The sequence below is a fragment of the Gopherus evgoodei genome, chromosome 9 (assembly GCF_007399415.2).
Source record: "Gopherus evgoodei ecotype Sinaloan lineage chromosome 9, rGopEvg1_v1.p, whole genome shotgun sequence".
Classification (NCBI taxonomy): domain Eukaryota; kingdom Metazoa; phylum Chordata; order Testudines; family Testudinidae; genus Gopherus; species Gopherus evgoodei.
Genome location: NC_044330.1, coordinates 68,122,987 through 68,143,725, shown reverse-complemented (window position 1 = coordinate 68,143,725; position 20,739 = coordinate 68,122,987). Strand labels below are relative to the sequence as shown.

Below are 20,739 nucleotides of genomic sequence, written 5' to 3'. Positions count from 1 at the left end.
TGAGATTTGGCCTATTTTCAGACACCTAAGGAGGGCTTGCTACACATGCGGGATCATTTCATTATTTTGGGCTCTTAGCTGGATTTAGTGCTGGACTGACAGCCCTAGAGAGCAAAGTCCTCTGCTAATCCCCAGAACAAGTGCAGCATGGGCGATGGCAGCGCAAGCTACTCCTCGCCATCCTGTCAACATGCCCCAACCCTGACAGACAGGTCAGCTCCATGGGGAACAAGATCTCAGCCTCCCTGCCTCATTATGTAGTCAGCCTCTCTGCTAAGCCATAAGGCTGTTAATGTCCCCTTCTCATTGTGGTTTTCAAGACATGCTTCCTTGCCTACTTAGAACTTCAATGAGCCCCCAATTCACTTCATATAGTGAATCTAGGGGTAATAGCTTTCAGTCATTGCCAAGCTAGCCTGACTTTAAACCCCTGGCTTAGAGGTGAAAGTTGCCATTTTCCCTTAACAATCCTTCTGCTTTTTAAAAGAATAAATGAAGTGAAAGTGGCTTCCACTGCCTGCTTCTTTGCAACAAACATTGGCCGAGCCAGCCAGAAATCCCCTCCCTGCCTCATGCAGGTTTACCCCGGGATATATTTTCTTTAAGTTTATGTATATATCGATACATATAATTTCCTCTTTTTTGGTGGCTAAAAGGCAGTGCTGTATAAGAGAGAGAGAGAATTATGATCCAGTGGGCAGTGAGAGTCAGGAGACCCGTCATCTATTCCTAGCTCTGCCACTGACCCACCGGGTGACCTTGGCGAAGTCACTTCTATCTGTGCCTCTGTTTCCCTTTCTACCCGAAGTGTATCTTGTCTATTTTGATTGTAAGCTCTGCAAGGACTGTCTCTTACTAATTGTTTGTGCAGCATCCAGAACAATGGGGCCTTGATCATGATTGGGGCCCTCATGTGCTATTGCAAGACACGTAATAATAATTATATACCCAAACCTGGAACAGATTCCCTTCTAGGGGTCCAACCACTAAAGGTGGTAGGTGAAGCTTGATGTGGCAGCACTCCATCAACACTGTGATGATGAGAGCCATAGACATGACCATTAATATGATTGATGAATGAATCTGGGATATACACAAACCCCAGCCTGATCCCCAACAGTTTTGGGGTCTTCATAGAATCACAGAAATGCAGGGCTGGAAGGGACCTCGGGAAGTCATCAAGTCCAGCCCCCTGCACTGAGGCTGGACCAAATAAACCTAGACTAGTCCTGACAGGTGTTTGTCCAACCTCCTTCACAAAAGCCTCCAATGACAGAGATGCCACAACCTCCCTTTGGAAGCCTATTTCAGAACTTAACTAACCTTATAATTAGAAAGTTTTCCTAATATCTAACCTAAATCTCCCTAGTTGTCAATTAAGCCCATTACGTTTTGTCCTATCTTCAGTGGACATGGAGAAAAATGGATCACCATCCCCATAGGGAAAGAGCTCAGTGGTTTGAGCATTCGCCTGCTAAACCCATGTTTATGAGCTTAGTCTTTGAGGGGGTGTAAGCCGGTTGTGTCGGGACTCGTCCCCTCAGGCGCGGCGGGGAGCCAGGGCGCCTCCTTGCGCGCCGCAGTCCGGGTAGGCTTAGCTCTCAGCAGGTGTTGAGCGGGGTACAGGGTCTGTAAACAGGGTAGAGCCCCGGCCCTCTAGCCGGGGACGGGGCTCTCAAAGTCAATAAGCCCCGGCCCTTGGACAGGGCGGGCAGCAATAGTTCAGGCTCAGGCCTTCAGCGGGGCTGAGCAAACACAGTATCAGCCCAGGCCCTTGAACAGGCCGGGCAGTAATAGTTCAGGCTCAGGCCCCTAGCAGGGGCTGAGCAAACACCGTATCAGTCCGGGCCCTTGGCTCGGACGGGGCACCAAACACAAGTCTAGTTCGCTCTGGCCCTCTGGGTCAGGGCAGCGCAGTGGCAAAGTCAAAGGGGCCCAGCCCTTGGTTCGGGGGGGGGGGGGCACCAAACAGAAGTCTAATTAGCTCTGGCCCTTTAGGTCAGGACAGAGCAGTAGCAAAGTCAACGGGGCCCAGCCCTTGGTTCGGGCGGGGCACCAAACACAAGTCTAATTAGCTCTGGCCCTTTAGGTCAGGGCAGAGCAGTAGCAAAGTCAACGGGGCCCAGCCCTTGGTTCGGGCAGGGCACCAAACACAAGTCTAATTAGCTCTGGCCCTTTGGGTCAGGGCAGAGCAGTGGCAAAGTCAACGGGGCCCAGCCCTGGGTTCAGGCGGGCACCAAACATAAGTCTAATTCGCTCTGCCCTCTGGATCAGGGCAGAGCAGTGACAATAGGCGGGAAGAGGGAGAGTCTGCCACCCTGGGGGAACGCAGGCCCTCCCACTCCACTGCGTTCCAGCCCGGGGCACTAGCAGCGGTCAAGACCCGCTGCGGTCAGTGGGGATCCTGGCCGCAACACACTGACATGGGTTCGGGCTCTTCTGGAGCCAAACCAGGGTCGGCTATCCCCGGGCTACTTCCAACCTCCCCCTCTCTGGGTACCTGGTTCTTGCCGGCGTCGTCTGACGGGTCCCAGACCATAGGTTCCTCCGAGTACCGGTCATGGGGAAGCTCAGGCCACTCCTCGGGGTATCGGGCACACGGCAGGTCAGGCCGACGTTCCTCCGGGTAGTGGGCGCAAGGCAGGTCCGGGCAGCGCTCCTCTGGGTAGTGGGCACGAGGCAGGTCCGGCCAGCATTCCTCTGGGTAGTGGGCGCGAGGCAGGTCTGGGTAGCGCTCCTCCGGGTAATGGGCGCGAGGCAGGTCCAGGCAGCGCTCCTCCGGGTAATGGGCGCGAGGCAGGTCAGGCCAGCGCTCCTCTGGGTAGTGGGCGCGTGGTAGGTCCGGCTAGGCAGGAGCCCGGGCACCAGCGTCTGTCCTCTCCGGCGGCCAGCGGCCAACTGAGTGTTGGGGCCGGGCTTTTATACTTCCTGTCCCGCCCCTTGACTTCCGGGGGGCTGGGACAGGCCATGCTGACTCCGCCCACTGAGGCGCCGGCTCTGGCTCGTCCCCCTCAGGCGCGGCGGGGAGCCAGGGCACCTCCTTACAGGGGGCCATATAGGGATCTGCAGCAAAAATCTGTTTTGGGATTAGTCATGCTCTGAGCAGGGGATTGGACTAGATGACCTCTAGAGGTCCCTCCTAACCTGATATTCTATGATTCTTTAAAACAGCCCTTAACTTATTTGGAGACTGTTGCCAGGTCCCCACTCAGTCTTCTTTTTTCAAGACTAAATAGGCCCAATTTTGTTTAAACTTATCCCCATAGATCAAGTTTTCTAAACCTATGATCATTTTTGTTGCTCTCCTCTGGACTCTCTCCAAGTTGTTCACCTCTTTCCCAATGTGCAGCACCCACAACTGGACACAATACTTCAACTGAGGCCTCACCAGTGCTGAATAAAACAGGACAATTACCTCCCATGTCTTACAACACTCCTGTTATTATACTCCAGAATATTAGCCTTTTTCTCAAATGCCATCACCTTGTTGACTCATTGAGTTTAAGATCTACTCTAACTGCCAGATCTTTTTCAGCAGTACTACCACCTTGCCAGTTATTCCCCATTTTATAGTTGTGCGTTTGATTTTTCCTTCTTAAGTGAAGTACTTTGCACTTGTCTGTATTGAATTTCATCTTGTTGGTTTCAGACCCATTCTCTAATTTTTCAAGATTGTTTTGGATTCTAATCCTGTCCTCCAAAATGCTTGCAACCCCTCCCAGCTTGGTGTCATCTGCAAATTTTACAAGCATACTCTCCACTCCATTATCCAAGTCATTAATGAAAATATTCAATAGTACCAGACCCAGGACTGACCCCGGTCAGACCCCACATGATACATCCTCCCAGTCTGACAGCAAACCATTCATAACTACTCTTTGAGTACAGACTTTCAACAAGTGCATCACCTTATAGTAATTTCATCTGGACCACATTTCCATAATTAGCTTATGAGACTGTCATGTGGGACTTTTTAAAGATAGGTACTATGTTTGCCCCTCTCCAATGATCTGGGACCTTACCTGTCTTCCATGAGTTCTTGAAGATAATTTCTGACTGCTCCGAGATTGCTTCAGATAATTCCTTAAGTACCCTAGGACAGTGGTTCTCAAACGTTAGCACCCCGAGGACCCCCATTTTGATTTACAATATTTCATGGACCCCCAAGTCGGCTATAAGGTGCCACAGGACTCTTTGCTGCTTTTACAGATCCAGACTAACACGGCTACCCCTCTGATACTTAATATATTTAAAGAATCTCTTCTTATTGCCTTTTGTGTCCATTGCCAGGTGTAACTGATTTTGTGCCTTAGTCTTTCTGATTTTGTCCCTATATGCTTGTTCTGTTCTTTTGGTCTCCTTCTTAGCAATTCTTTCATATTTCTACTTTTTGTAGGATTCCTTTTGGATGTTCAGGTCATTAAAGAGCTTCTGATGGAGCCATATTGGCCTCTTAGTATTCTTCCTATCTTTCCTTCACATCAGAATAGTTTGCAGTTGTGCCTTTAATTTTGTCTCTTTGAGAAACTGCCAGCTCTCCTGAACTCCTTTATCCCTTAGATTTTCCTCCCACGGGACCTTACTGACCAATTCTACTGATGGAGCCACTGCCATTCAAAAAAAATTAGCCAACTTTGTATGTATTCTGTTGTCTCCCTGATCTCAGACACACGCCACCACACTGTGACTCTGGTGTTAAGGAGCAGTGGGCAGAATGTGGAGCAGGAAGGAGGTGGCTGAACTGCAACAAGTTCTGTCCTTTGAGTGTTGAATCAGTGACAAGTCAAGCCAATTCCTCCCCTTAGAAAGCTCACTCCAGTGCCCTGTAGCTTTACTTTTCCAAAAGAAGGCACAGTTCCTATAACACACCATGTGGGGAATGCAGACCCCTGGGTGCAAAAGCTTTGGAGACATGTCAGTCATCTCAGTGGCAGCAGGAGTGAGACAAAGGACCAGGGTGTCTCCCATGGGACAGCCTGACGGCTGTGTGTTTTCTCTCCCAGGACTACACCATCACCATGTATTTCCAGCAGAGCTGGCGGGACAAACGCCTAGCGTACAGTGACCTTCCTCTGAACCTGACCCTGGACAACCGGGTGGCTGACCAGTTGTGGCTTCCTGACACCTATTTCCTGAATGACAAGAAGTCCTTCCTGCATGGGGTGACAGTGAAGAACCGCATGATTCGGCTCCATCCAGATGGGACAGTGCTGTATGGCTTGAGGTAAGCGTGGGAGGAGTTTTCATTACTTGTATGCTCATGAATGACATTGCTGTCCTATCATCCAACTCTCTGGCCATACACAGACCATCTCTCAAAATCCATCTTTGAAGAAAGCATAGCCAGGCCAAGAAAGACTTGCACAAGAGTTGCTCACTTCTAAGTGGTCCAATATCGCATTTCACACCAGAAGTGGTTGCATTTCAATGGTGGGCAAAGTGATCCCTGAACTGGAGTAGACCAGTATTAGGGGCAGAGGAGTAACTGAGGTTGCATACTGTTTCAGGTTGCTATAGTTCAAGTTGCATAATGTTTCCATTTGAAATGCCCCTTTCAAAAGGGCCTAGTGTGGCCTAGAAGATAGAGCACTGGGCTGGGACTCAGGAGAGCAGGGTCTTATTCACATGTCTGCCGTTAGCCTGATGGGTGACCTGAGGCAAGTCACATCCCTGTCCTGTGCCTCAGTTTCCCCATTTGTCAAATGAGGATAATGATACCCACCTCCTCTGCAAAGTTATTTGAGTTCTACTGATAAAAAGCACTATCTAACAGCTCAGTATTTCAATAATACGTTAATTATAACTTTCTGCAAGTTTGGGTAATAGAGATGAAATTTTCCAGGTCTCCTTTCTGCCCAGAGGTGAATATTGATGGAAAGTTTGAACCAAATCAGATCAATTTATATGAGACAGTATAAATATATACTTTCCCCAGTATAAAATAAATAACTTCTTGCAGCTTTTTCTTTTCTGGCTGACACTAGTGCCAGGATGGTTGGGGTTAGAAAGTTTGATACTTAGCAAGGAAATAGTGCCCAAGTTTACACACAGCTCTTAGACCTGCCACCAACAGTCACAAATAAATGAGAGAGCTGCACTGGACTTACTTCCCAGCCCAGCAAAGGGGAAGGAGATATCTCCATTTGGAATGAACTGCACCAATCTTTACCATACACAGCACCAGCTCCTTTGATGCTGCATGTTTTGGGGGAATTTCCATTTCATACATTCACAATGATTCCTTTGTATTTAACTGCTGGGGCTGCAGCTGAAAAGAGCTCAGAACTACCCTGGACAGGCCATCTTCAGGGGTGAGACAAGGGGCCTGGTATTTGGGCTAAGGAGGAAGAGGATGACTGAGGTATTTGCCCCTGTTACCTACAGGCTCCTGTTAAGATCTGTGTTTAAATAAAACACTGTCTGGTGGGTTGCTTGGAGTCTGCTCCCTTGATGGCAGAGCACAATGGAACCCACCACAAAAGTCATGAGAGATTCAGAGTCTGCAAGTCCTGTTGCATTCAGTGGAAGTGTCCGATGTTCATTGCAGGCCAGAAGTCTTAATGTGATGAAACTGCAGTCTTCTGAGGGACACTTTAAAAAGTCCCTCCATCGTGTGCCTAGAGGTTCGAGGCAACATTTTCTCAGGGGCCTTTCATTTTGCACCTGTGTTTTTGCTGACATCAATAACTGCAAGGTGCAATTTTGCGGTGACAAATAATTTCTAGCACATTAAGTAGTATGTGGACACCTGACCGGCAGGTGCAGTTGGGCAGCTAAATACTGAAGTGTTATGCTTGCAATTATTTAGATCCACAAAACTGCACCCTCAGTTATATACATCTGCAAAAACATGGGAGCAAAATCGCAGAGTTCTTCTGAACATCAGGTCCTTTCTGTATTTTGATGCCAGATCTACTGGGTTCTGTAGCATGTGAGAGTTTCACTGAAAGGGGAGTCTTTCAAACTGAGCTTCCAGAGTGGAGAAAATTGATACAGTGCTAAGCAACGTGATTTTTGTTTCTGTCTTGTGTTTTTCATAGTTTTTCTGGTCTTTTTTACTAGTACCATAGCTATGTTTGTTTCTTCACATGCCACCTTCCTTCCAGTCCCATCCTCTCCTTCAAGTTGATCTTGCAGTGAAGTTACTCCCTCTTGCTGTGGCATCTCAGTCATTTTCTTTGCAACGGACTGTGATGTTGGAAATGCAGGGGCATTCAGAAAGTTACAAATCAAGGGCTTTAAGCACACACTTAAGTACTTTGCTGTACCAGGGCCAGAAGCTCAGCACCTTGCAGGATAGAGCCCCTAGGGTCCATTTAGGCCCCACTGAAGTCAATGGGAGCTTTGCCGTTAACATCAATGAGAACAAGATCGAGCTTTGAGTAATTTGTTTTCATGGACAGATGAGGCCTTTTTCTTCTTCCCCTTTGCTCTGTTGTGACAGTCCCTCTGTTGGGGAGAAGTTTTTGATAGAATTAGCAGATAAGTGGATGAAGGGAATGCAGCAGATGTAATATTGCTTCATCTTGGGGATGTGTTTGATACACAACATCTGATGAAAGCTTACTCCACAACTAATTCGTATTGGCTTGGACTGAGAGCTAGTTGGAGGACCATAAACAAATGGGACCTCTAATCTATAGTGCCAGGAATCCTGGAAGAGTCATACACCAGGGCAGGAAATAACCAGACCTGATTCAATTTATAGTAAAATATGCAAATATGTAGAGAGGGTAACCCAAAGCTCCGGGGTGAGGAGCCTGGGGAGTTGTGGTGCAGGAAGAGACATGGGGATAGCATCTCTAATACCCATGGTTCCATGGAAAAGGAAAAAGCCAAAATAACTTGGCTGGAACCTGGGGCAGATCTGCTGCAAATGTCAGACCCTTTATGAGCTACTGTGAAAAAGGCCCTTGCCCTTGGGGTTCAAGATCATTGGTTAAACTTTGGTTCCCTCAATGAAAGAGTGAGAGATACCAGAAAGATGCCATAAACAAAACAGAAGTTTAATCAAGTCACAAGTGCTGAATAGCAACTGCATCTTCATGCTGGGCATTGTGAAGGTCAGTACTATATAAGCTACTTTTCACCATATACAGTAGCTCTGACAACGCTCCTTAGTCCCTACATTTGACCTTGGGCTAGTCCAGTCCCAGGCACTACACAGTGCTGTCAGTGGACTTCAGTCTAGGTCTCTTGCACTCCAAGGATTTAAAACTTGCTTTCTCCCCCACAATTTTGTCAACTCACCTCAATCCTGATCTGCATCACCCCCTTGCTATTCCATTTCCAGATCCCTGTAACGTCCCTCAATCCTGAGAAGTGGTTGCTGGTCATGTGGCAACTTTGTAATGGAACAAAGAGGCTGAGTAGAAAACAAACTCTTTCAGCTTTTTGGCTGGAAGGTTTGGGGCTGTGCACTCCAGCCACGAATAGCAGCTTGTCTTAACTTGCTGCAGCACCATAGTAAGGGAAGAACAGGGATTCACCAAGAATTTGTAAACCATTCAAGGTCTTCAGAAGTTGTGTTCACTGCCAGGCAGAAAGTGATGTTTGCCAGCATATTTTTCTGAGAGACTTTGAAAGGTTAAATGTTTGAGATTTTTCTCATAGAGTAATTAATAATTTTGCCTCTATAAGTCCCCATTAAAGTCAGTAGGAGTCCAAAATGGGCACGTCTACACTGCTGCAGGAAGTGAGTTTGTCAGCCTGGACAGACAGACGCATACAAGCGGGGCTCAAGCTAGTGTGCTAAAAACAGCAGTGTGGACATTGTGGCTCGGGCACCAGCTGACCTGACCCCCTGGGCCTGAGCTGGACTGACTAGCCTGAGTCTCCACCGGAGATGCAAAGTTCATACTGCTATTTTTAGCATGCTAGTCGAGGCCTGCTAGTGTGACTCATTCTGCCTGGATGTTCATGCCCAGCTGCAATGTAGACATAACCCTCTGAGGTGAACTCACTCTGTGCTGCTCAGAGTTGTGGGGTTGGTCCCCTCATGGCTCACTGACCCCGTGCCGTTTCAGTTCTGAGGTGGCCCCTGCTCACTTTCCTTCACTTCTGGAGTCTTTGCCTTGATGGACTTTTGTCTTTTTTGGTTTCTTGGAAGAATTTAAATCAGTGGTTCTCAAACTTCTCTACTAGTGACCCCTTTCACATAGCAAGCCTCCAAGTGCGACCCCCTCTTATAAATTAAAAACACTCTTAAATATATTTAACACCATTATAAATGCTGAAGGCAAAGCGGGGTTTGGGGTGGAGGCTGACACCTCGTGACTCCCCATGTAATAACCTCACGACCCCCTGAAGGGTCCCAACCCCCAGCAGTTTGAGACAAAACATGATTTTTTTCTTGGTATCAACTGTATGTGTTTTAGGATTTGTACCAGTACCTACCTACTTCATACACTGAAATAAATTAGCAAACCAAGAGCTGGCTCCATCTCCACTCACTTGCAGGACCTGGCAACTGTGTACAGTGTTCCCCTCTCTCATTCACAACCATGGACAGACTTTCTGAAGATAAGGCAGAGTTCATGGTGTCACGGTGTCGGGCTTTCCAGTGATGAGGAAAATTTAGGAGGAGAGGGACTTCATTCTATTTGAGAAGACATCAAAGGAGGGAAATTCCCCCCTGTGCTCACGCCTGTGCAAACACACACACACCACATTAAGAGTCTGCTCCTATTTCTTTTGAAGGCAATGGAAGTTTTGATGACGTGCTTTGCCACTTTACTGTGCCAGCTGATGAGTGTTCTTCCCCTGGCCCCTTTGATGAAGGGACTGAGGGCATATGGATGGTGAGAGGCCAGAAAGGACTTGAATGAATTGAATGGAGAAGTTTGACAGAGGGAGCTGCTGTCATCAAGGGAGGAGCACAAGGCCCAGGGATAATAAGTGAGACAGACAACTTGGAAAAAGCAGGCTGAAGGGAAATCCAAATCCAAAAGCAGGTCCAGCTGGGGCAGTTGTCAGGACCAGGTGCCCGAGAATGCCGGAACTGATCTACAGGCTTCGCAGCATGGGCCTGGCACAGGCAGAGACTTGAATATGGCAGGTTTTTAATAGCAGCTCTGAGCTCTTTCCCTCCGTGTCTGCGATCTTATGTAATCACTCTGCATAAGACAGAAGAAGCCATTAATAAACAAACAGCAATGAGGAGGATCAGAGAAGGAAACAAAATGGCTGGTATTGTGTCTGTCTGAGCTGGAACACTTATGCAGGGGGAAAAGACAGATTGTCTTGGGAGAAGGGAGTCCCTAGCATGAGATGCGTTAAGATTCAGGAGTCCTGCCAGAGCTACGAGCAAGGTGAGGCAGGATGAAGCCCCCTGGTCCCTCTTAACTCATGATGATAAGCAGAAGTATTAAGAGATTGAATTGGATCTTCACACCCCTTCACATACACACAGCCTAATAATTCTCTGCCTACGTCAGCAATGGGAAAACCCCTAACAGTTCCATTTGATGCTTCCCAGTAGGTAAGATGCTTCTCACAGCTGTGTCCAGACCACTGATCAGGCTGCACATCTCATGAGAACAGTGTTTGGGATCCATTCATGTTGTAACAAATCAGGAGCCAACTCAGAACTTCACTGCTGCCTCATCCTGGCATTTCACAACTACTCAGAGCTTCATGATGGCAACTGCCAAGGCACATGCCTCTACTACTTGTGCTGAAGGAGAATCCCCATTAGCTGCTAGCAGTATGGTGTCTATGACACACAGTCAGCTCTGTTTCCATCCCCTAGAGGGAAGTGGGGACATATGATCAGCCACAGATTTTTATCCAAAGTACTTTGTGTAGTCCTGGGCTAGATTCCTCCTTTAAAAAGATTTCCAGAGTTGTCCTAGCCTCCGTCTCCCACCAAATGAAAGCTGTCTTGTTCACCAGAAATAGCAGCTCTGTGTGACTTCTTCTGCCTGTCAGAGCTGAGCAGAAATGAGTCACATGGAAGGGCAAAATCCTCTTTGGGAGGGATGTGGGGGGAAGAAATTATGATTTCAAGGAAAGTGGGGTGGGGCAAGGGTAGTAGAGGTGATTGTGTCCAAGCTGCAGGGAGCTAGCCAGCGTTTGTGGTCAGTGGGAGGCCACAAAATCAGGCCATTACACTGAATGCTGCATGCAAGAGGCTGGTGAGTTCATCCCTCTGATTGGCAATGTCTCTACAAATTCCCATCTAAAAGAGAGAAAATTTCACACCAGACAAATTTTGAATTAAAAAACAAATAAATAAATGATACAATCAGGCATCATTCCAATGTCTAATTCTAATGTCAAAGAGAATGTGACATCCTTCTCTTTTGTCCTCCTCCCCATCTCCCCCCCGCCATTCTCTCCCTTTCTCTTTTGTTTTCCCCCTGGAGGCAGTACGCTCTGTCTGTAGCTGTTTACCATGGCATAGTTTGTTCTGTTTCTTCCTCTCCCTTCTCACAGGAGGAGACTTCGCTCTGCCTACTTTCTGTCTTTTAACCTCTCATTCTTCTCCTGCCATCCCTCTCCCATCTCGTTCCCCTCACTGCCTCTCTGGATCCCCCTCGGTTTCTGTCTTCTCTCCCACATTTGCCTCCTGTGCTTTATCATCTGCTTTGTTGTCTCACCTCTCCTCCAACCTCCCCTGTCATTCCTCACTCTCTCATCTCTCGTGCCCCTCTTCCCATTTTCTCCTTCTTCCATCCCCTCCTCCTTGATTGCTCTCCTAATAAGGGTCAGCTATCCAACAGTCCATATTATATAATGAACAGATATATCTATCTTCCCATGTGGATTTGTTACATGTGCTGTTGGATATACCATTTTAATAGTCACCATAGTGCATGTGATAGATGCTGGACTGATCACCTTGGAGACTAAGAGGCTTTATGCACAGAGCAGGTATGACATGGTCAGTGATAGAGCAATCCCTTCACTGACGTGCCCCAGAGCTGCTCTGGACCATGTTGGCAGCTCTAGTTTTTGTGATGTAGGCACCAGCTAGACTGAGTCCTACCAGCTTCTGTCACTGACAAGCTGGTTGATGGTCATGGCTTTCAGTCGCTGCCAAATAAGGCATGTCAGCCCTACAGTTCCTTGAACGTGCCACACAATAGAGCCAGCAAAATGGAGGATTGAGCCAAATGAGCTACCTATGTAACCACCTAAGCAGAGACCACGAGCTGTCAAACAGGCCCTAACAGCATCACACTTCCAGGGGTGGAGTTCAACCACTTGCCCTCATTGTCTCTGGGCAGCAGAGGGCACATGGCCAGTCTCATCCATGCCATATCTGAGGCACGAAGGCAGCTGTTGTTGACCCTCACCTTTCTCCGTGCCATTACCGACTTTAATCAAGAAGAGGGGTAAGGCAGAATTCTTGGAGTCCAGGTGATACAGATAGAGGGGATCCCAGCATGTGAATGTTCAAAAAGCAGCAGGATCATCACCAGCTTCTGGGGCAGGTTCATCCCTCCACATGCCCCCATTCTATCCCATGGGTAACATCATAACATGCAAAGGGATGAGGGCATGTAACCAGGCATGCATGGCACACGCTGCTGGCCAGCCAGTGGGCTGTAGTTTAAGGAGAGGAAGGGGGCAATTTATCTAATTCTCTGGGGCCAATATGTCTCAATCCTGTTTATTGCACAATAATGATCATCCCTAACTGGTGGTTGTATTTGCTCCAAAATGCAAGGAGCCATATCCTGCTCTTAGTTACGCTGCTGTAAATTGTAGTAAACCCAGATTTACGCCTAGAATGGAATTGACCTTTGGAGTGTAGCATCCACAGCATACTGTGTCGTGCTCTGGATCTGAAGCCAGCACTGCAGGTGACAGCAGAGTCCTGCTGGGAGGCCAGAGGGTCACTTGAAAATCAGGGCAGCCCTCCCCAATAGTCCTTGGTTCGGCAAAGTTAGGACAGAGGCTCTGGGAAAGTTTTAGCCCACAGTGTCCCACAAATGGGGTGGAAAATGTTCATTTAATACATTTTTGCATCTCACACTTTGGGGAAAATTGGAGAATGCATTTGTAGATGCTATTTCCCATAGGTGTGGCATAATATGTACAGTATATGCCATGTGCGGCATAGGGAATGAGTCATGCACATTTCCAACTCATCGGTCCTGGCACACGCCTGCATTAGCCACTGTGCTGACTCCAAGGTCTGTCTTCAGTAGGGATGGATGCCCCATGGAAACCTCATCTCTGCACCTCTGAGGTGTCTCCTGACCATAGCGAGACTGCTGAGAAGGGATGGGACGGGCATTGCCTCTCCTGTTGGAGGAGCAAAGTTTGACTGCTGCTAAAGCAATAAATGAAATACACAGTCATTTGTGATCAGTTTTAGGCAGCTCATTTTCCCCCTCTGCTGTGTGCAGCATTCAGATTAACAGGTTAATTTTTCCTTCCCACCCTGGTCTTTTCCTCTGACAAAGGGCAGTTACAATGTTGTATCTAGACCCCGTGAGGATATATATAAATTCCCTCCGTCTCTCCAGATCTATTTATAGCATGGCAGGCAGTGGCAAAGGCTCTCCTCAAGGCTTCATCTCCTACAAACAGTCTTCACAGACAGCAGAGAGATAAATTTAGCACACAAGATTTCTTAAAGAGACAGCTGCTCAGCGATGCGCTCTCTCACTCTGAGTGCGTCTCTGGCTCAGCTGAGTGCTTTCTCTCCATTTCTTTTCTCTGCCCCCCACCCCCCGCTTTATCTCTGTGTACCCCCCCACATACACCCTGGCTTTCTATCTCTTCCTTCCTCACTGATTCTTTTGCTTGATCTGACTCTCATTCTCTCTGGCTCTCTATCTCCTCATTCTTTATCACCCTTTCTTTCTCTCCCTTCCTCTCTCCACTTCCCAGGCCACAGGGCTCAGAAGATAACAAAGCTTCCCTGTTAACAGTTCACTGCTTATGCCTGCATCCAAAAATATGTGTTGCTTGATTAATGCCTTCCAGATGGTTAATTGAAAGGGGTGTGGGGGGACCAACCTTTCCCCCTCACCTCCGCTACACACAAACACATTGCACAGAAGGGAGATTGCATTCAAAGGAGATTGGGTAGTCAAGTGAGGGGGGGCATAACCAGCATGCCTGAGGGGCAGCACACTATGAGGACAGTGCTGTGTTGCCAGGCTGGGTAACCAGACAGTGATTTGCTCTGTCCCCCCTCAGCTGCCCCTCTGCCATCCAAAGCGCATGGCAGCCACATGCAAAGGAGGCAGTGCAGCAGAGTGAACACCCCCCCCCAGTCTTTCTTTCACCTGCTGCTTCCCCTCTTTCACACATGTGACACATGCAGTCCCACTCTGCACAAACATAAAGGCACATATCTCCACATTCACCCCCCCACCCACACAACACATCGCATACAAACATGCACAGCCCCATCCACGCACTCTCACACCCCCGCATCAGAGCTGTGTGAGATATATGTGTGTGTGTGTGTGTGAATACACACACACGCACACATATCTATTGCAACCCAACCCATTTGTGCTATGCCCAATATGTTAACATAATTGGGAGTTGATAGAAAAGGAGACATGCAATTCATTAGAAAAGGAGGTTCAAAGAAGTGAGATTTGAATAATCAGATTCAGTGATAGAAAGATAGATTAGATGGAGGGGTAGGGGTGGTGATAGACAAATGTCATGGTGACTGGGAGAGGCTGGCTGGCTGGCTGAATAGACAAATCATCAGATAAATTATTCTCCCTTATGCCCCAATGCAGAGCAATTTAATCAACGCACATCTTCTCTTTTATAGGCATGGGTGTCCTCTCTCTCTCTCTTTCACAGACAGAAATGTTTCTCTTCCTCCCTCATTTTGAAAGCCCTGCCCCTCTCAGTGTCTTTGTCTCTCTCTCATGTATATACAGAGGAAACAGCGCGCCCTCCCCGCTTCTTTAATAAAGATGCAGCCTGGCTGACGTGAGTCACGAAAGACTTAAGCCATGCAGTTGAGGGTGAGCTTCATTCAGTTCCCCCTCCCCACATACTTCCCTCCCCACCATGGCTCTCCCTGGTTACCATAGAAACAGCAGCCCCTCATGCTGCCTGACTTTCATGTCTTCCTTTAATATATTTTTTTCCTTTTCAGAATCACCACCACAGCTGCTTGCATGATGGATCTAAGGAGATACCCTCTGGATCAGCAGAACTGCACGCTAGAAATTGAGAGCTGTGCGTATGCCTCGTGCCTTCCCCTGCCTCCCCTAGGACTAGCATTGCACATGTCATAAGAGGAGGGAAAGCAAGGGATCCCTGCATGTTGTTTCCCCTTCCAGTCTGTATTGTTTTCCACTGATTGCTGCTGGGGATCTGCCATTCTTCTCTCTCTTTCCCCACTGGTGCAGTACATGCACTCTCCCCTGACTGGGTGCTGTGACTTCCACACTCATTTGTCTCTGTTGTGGCTGGGTTGGGGCATATGGAAGAGTCTGGCTTGGCTTCTCGGTCTCCCTTTTCGAAGGGTGGGAACCACTCAGGTGAACCCCCAGCAATGGAGAGTCAGGAAAAAGGATACCAGGGCACCAGCATCAGGGTGAGATTGAAAATCTTACTCACTGTGGCAAGGGTTTTAGAAGCTGCCATTTCACCAGCAGCATTTTCGGCCTACTGAATATTTGCAGGAGGGAAGAGATGAAAATGCACCACAGCATCCTACAGGAATGGTCCAAAGCCACAACTCTCACAATAGTGAAGATGAAGTGTCTGGAGTTTTTCCTTTTTCATATGGAATGTCCCCACTATGTCCACAGTCTGTAATGTCCATGTTGCCTTCATAATGTTTCATGTGCCGTAATGCTTCATGAGTTCCAGCAATAGTTTTGATTTGGTTAGGGCAAACTGCAAATTGCAGCGCTTAGCATGGTGCATAATGGAATGTAAATTAGGTCCTGATGGAGGCAGTAATGACATGTCATAGCTGGTGTCTCTTAGTATATTGAGCGTAGTTTACAGTAGAACCGAGAAAACAGAAGGCAGAGAATTGCCCACAGCTCCCCATCTTGTGATTGTGTTTTTAGTGGGACACTCTCAAGCTAATTTGTTAGCATCAGAGCTATGTTTCCTTGCAGTATGTAAAAGATCCATGCAGAGGAGGGTTTATTTCCTTAATGCTTTTGTCTTTTACATATTTGGCATGTCTGAAACTAGCACAGCTCCATTTTGTTTCCTTTCTCATTTGTGTGCCAGCATTGCCAATGGTGTCAGCAGCACAGCTTTGGAATAGAAGCATTGGTTATGTATTTATTTATTTATTTATTTTGCTCTGGTCCTACCTAAATGTTTTTTAATCAAAACCCACCAAAACACCCCTTTCACAGTGACAGGGTTATGGATTTATGAAACAGCAGTGGACAGTTAGAATCCAGAAGACATTCTCCTCCGGTAAATCAGCTTATAGCAATTGCATGATAGGTCAAATTTGGGACATAAATGGTATGATGATGTTTGTGTGACTCCAGCAGTGAGCCAGTTCTCAGATACGAGGGATTAAGAAGGCTTGGACTAATTACATGGAGCAGCAGTGTGATGAGACATCTCTGCAGTGGATTCTATTGGGCATGGGGGCCAGATTGATAGTTCTGCCCTGAATCCCATCAGCAACTGCAGCCCCTTTAGCTCCTCTCTTCTGCTCCAGACAACAAGGGCTATGATAATATAGGCCAGTTGCAGAGTCATAAGGTTTAAAGCCAGAAGAGAACCCTAGATGATCTAGTCTGACCTCTGGCATATCACAGACCACTGAAAACCACCAGCCATCTCCACACTAAATAACAACCAGAATTAGGCCAAAGCATTACAACTCTGAGGAGACTAAAGTGTTGTGTGCCACAAGCAGGGAACAGGAGGGACAAAGGTGCACCAATGCCTGAGGCCTCTGAAATGGCAGGGAACTGAGTAAGGGCTCATCTAGATGAATAGTTAGTCTGCGTCAGGCTGGGATAGAAATCTACCCCACAGTAGCCTGCAGCGTGCTAACTGTCCATGTGGATCCTGATGTCATGCACTAGAAGTTCCTTAGTACGCATTGACCTATCCCCGTTTAAATGGGAGTAGATCAAAATCCACTGTGGAACTTTCAGAGCACTTCATCATTGACCACACAGACAGTTAGTGTGTGGTAGATTTCTCTCCAGCATGCTGCACGCTGTATGTCTAGGCAAGCCCCGAGTGAGGTGTACCTAGATGATTAGTACCCAAATGGTGTGGGAAGATCAAGCTGGAGGAGGGGAAGGATGTCATATAAGACTCACAATAGAGTTTATCATAAAGAGATGAGGCTACATTTTCATAACCTTGTGAGCTTATAGCTTGCATCCTGAAAGGTAGCTTCTTCTCCACGTGCCCTCCTTACTGCTGTGCCACTTACTATAAGCCAGTTAGATTTTTTTTTTTTAGATTATTTAGCCTGGCATCAAACTGGGCAGAGTAATGGAAAAGCTGATCTGGGATTCAACCAATAAATAATAGGAATATAACTAATGCAGTTAAAGTGGTTTCATGGAAAACAGTCAAAGCAACCTGATTTCATTCTTTGACAGATTACAAGTTTGGTAGTTAAATGTAATATACTTAGACTTTCGTATGGCATTTGACTCAGTACCACTCGATATTCTGATTAAAAAGAAGTAGCACTATATGGTATCCACAGAGCACATGTTAAATAGATAAACACTGGCTAACTGACAGATCTCAAAAAGTAGTTGTTGATGGGTAATCATCACTGAATGATGATTTTAGTAGAGTTCCTCAGGGATCAGCACTAGGCCCAACGCTATTTGACATTTTCATCAATGATCTTGGAGGAAATATAAAATCGCTGCTGATAAAATTTGTGGGTGACACAAAGGGTGTCAGGATGTTAAATGATAAGGATAAAGCAATGCGGATTGCTTGGTAAGCTTGGCCCATACAAACAACATGTGTATTAATCCTGCCAAATGCATAAGTATGCATTTAGGAACAAGGAACGTAGGCCAGACCTACCCAATGGGGGACTGTACCCTGGAGAGGATTGAAAAGGGTCATAGTGGGAAAGCAACTGAACATCAGCTCCCAGTGCAATGCTGAGGCAAAAAAGGATAATGTGATCTTTGGATGTCTGAACATGGGGATAGAGAGTGAGTAGGGAAGGGATTTTTACCTGTACATGGTGCTGGTGACACTGATACTACAATACTGCATCCAGGTCTGGTGTACATGATTAAAGTGGAGTGGATGCAGAAAAGAGTCATAGAAATTATTCAAGAGCTGGAGAAAGTGCCTTACAGAGAGAGACTTAAAGAGCTTGATCTGTTTAGCTTATCAAAAAGAAGATTAAGAGCTGACTTGATTATGGCGTATAAGTATCTTGATGAGGAGAAAATACTGGCCTCTTTAACCTAATGGAGAAAGGCAGGACAAGAGCCAATGGCTGGAAGCTGAAGCCAGACAAATTCAATTTAGAAATTAAGCCCAATTTTTTAATAGTGAGGGAGATTCACCATTGGAAGAAACTCCCAAGGGAAGTAGTGGATTCTCCATTTCTTGATGCCTTCAAATCAAGACTGGCTGCCTCTCTGACAGAGATGCTTTAGCCAAACAAACACAAGGTACTGGGCTCAAGACAGGGGTCAATGGGTGGAATTTTATGTTATGTTATATACAGGAGCTTGGACCAGATGATCTAATGGTCCCTTTTGGCCTTAAACACTATGAGTCTGTGTGGGCTTATGACCTGACTCTGTCCTTTAGCCAATGGCAGTTTTGCCAGTGACTTTAGTGGGAGCAGGAGCATGGTCACCCTAGGACCTGGATCAGCCACATCTCAAGTGTGGTGCAGATCTTCTCCTCCCAAAAGAGGGAAGAATGGGCTCAGCAGGAGCCTCCAGCCCAATGCAAGAAGCAGTGAACTTTCATGGGCCAGATCCTCAGCTGGTGGAACTTGGGCTTGCTGTATTGAAGTCAGTGGAGCTATGCTGTTTTAACCAGCTGTGGATCTGATCCAATGTTTGGGGATGTTTTTTAAAGCAGCTTTGAATAAATGCAATGATATCGAAGGCTAAGTGACTTGCTGTTTATCTACCGGGCAGGTACGGAGATAATGTAAACTTTGCTGCCATCCTTTGCCTAAACTCTGTTCTGGAGGGACTATGCACATCTAGGGCCCTACAGGTCTCTATAGTCCATTTAATTCTTGGTCTCTCTGTGGACATTACTGACAATCAGTACCACTTGTGATGGTGGCTATAGGTTGTGGACGCCTTCCCACTAAGAACAGCCAGTCCCTTCCACACGAACTAGCAAAATTCCTTGATGCTGCAAGTACTTGCATGCCCTGCAGGGCTGTTGTAATGGTCATGAACAGAGGCTATTTTCAGATGCAAGTTAGGTTGAACACTGAGTGGAGTTTTCTGCAGTGAGAAATAATAAACCCCTTGCACACTTACTCTCAAGGGTGCACGGTAAAAACAGGCCAGGGAATGAGTGTGTGATCATTATGCCAATGAGACACTTATTTGTATGTGTCCCTTGTTGGCCTCACTCCTGCTACTGGACAGGAGTAGTTGGCAGCTGCTCAGCAGTGCTCTCATTAATTGGGCTCCCCTGCACACCCAGTCCTGCCAAGCATTTGTTACCTGGTGATGGTACATGCAGATTCCCACATTCATACAGTGCAAGACCAAACCCAAAGGGGGATTTGCATTAGATCATGATGGACCAGGCTTGCATTTGAACTAGTCATGCTGAAATGAAAGACTTGAGAGCTCATTATTATCTCCCAGAGCCATCCAGCCCTCTCACTCACCAAAGCTCTTCTAAATGGCTGCTTAATGAAGGCATTCACCTATCAAAGAAGTTCACATTTTGACCTAGATGAAAATGTTGAGAGTCTGGAAGGGAAAGGCCCAAATGTTGTGGGTTTTTTTGTTAGTGCTGCTGTTCATTATCCACCATCCTGTTGCTCTTATATTTTGTAAACAGGTAGGCACCATTTTCATGGGTCAGACTAAAAAAAGCACTGTGTGATCTCCCCCTGCTGACATGCAGAAATAGTTCACCAAGGAAAAGCTGTGCATATTGTTTGTGAGAGAGGTTTCTGATGTACAAATCCCCGCTAAGCAAACCAAGGATTGCGTGGCAGTCTTAGGGGTCAGCTCCCACCTTCACCTTCCACTTCTTAGTCTTCAGAAGGAGTCTTGGTCTTTTGTTTCTTTCTCCAGGTAGCTTTTCTACCAAGTTGGGCTAAGGAGCGAAGGTGCATCAAGAGATGAGGAATGGTTGCTATGCCTTCATAAATGGACTCCATTAGGGACCCATGGGAAAAGTCTTCATGGAGATGGAGATGCTGATTGCCAGGACTTGCTAACTCTGAGTGTACTGTGCTTCCTCACCCCACAGATGGCTACACAGTCGATGACATTGTGTTTTTCTGGCAAGGAAACAACTCAGCCGTCACGGGAATGGAGATGCTGGAGCTGCCCCAGTTCACCATTATTGAGCAGAGACTGGTCACCAGAGAAGTGGTCTTCACGACAGGTGGGGTTCTGTGCAAAGGGGTTTGGGAAACATATAAAGGATGCTCTTTGCAAAAGTCAGTGCAGTTGCTTCTCTAACTTAGATGTAGAAGCCCTTGTCTAGGATGTTTGAGGGCCTGGGTTCTAATCTTGCAGTGCCACTTTGGAAAATTGGTATCTTTTCCTTTCCTGCCAACCCTGCTTTTTCAGATCCCTGCCCTCAGACAGCAAGAGGTGAATGGTGCCATTT

At 46.9% G+C, this 20,739-nt stretch overlaps 1 protein-coding gene across 2 annotated transcripts in view; it reads left to right on the top strand.

Annotated features, from left to right (window-relative positions):
* Positions 1–20,739, top strand: part of LOC115657768 (gamma-aminobutyric acid receptor subunit beta-4) — a 125,591-nt gene that overhangs the window by 65,616 nt on the left and 39,236 nt on the right. For both annotated transcript variants that reach the window (XM_030575971.1, XM_030575970.1), the window contains exons 4-6: positions 5,004–5,224; positions 15,086–15,168; positions 20,374–20,511. In XM_030575971.1, the coding sequence (XP_030431831.1) occupies positions 5,004–5,224; positions 15,086–15,168; positions 20,374–20,511 (442 nt within the window). The remainder of the gene's footprint in view (positions 1–5,003; positions 5,225–15,085; positions 15,169–20,373; positions 20,512–20,739) is intronic.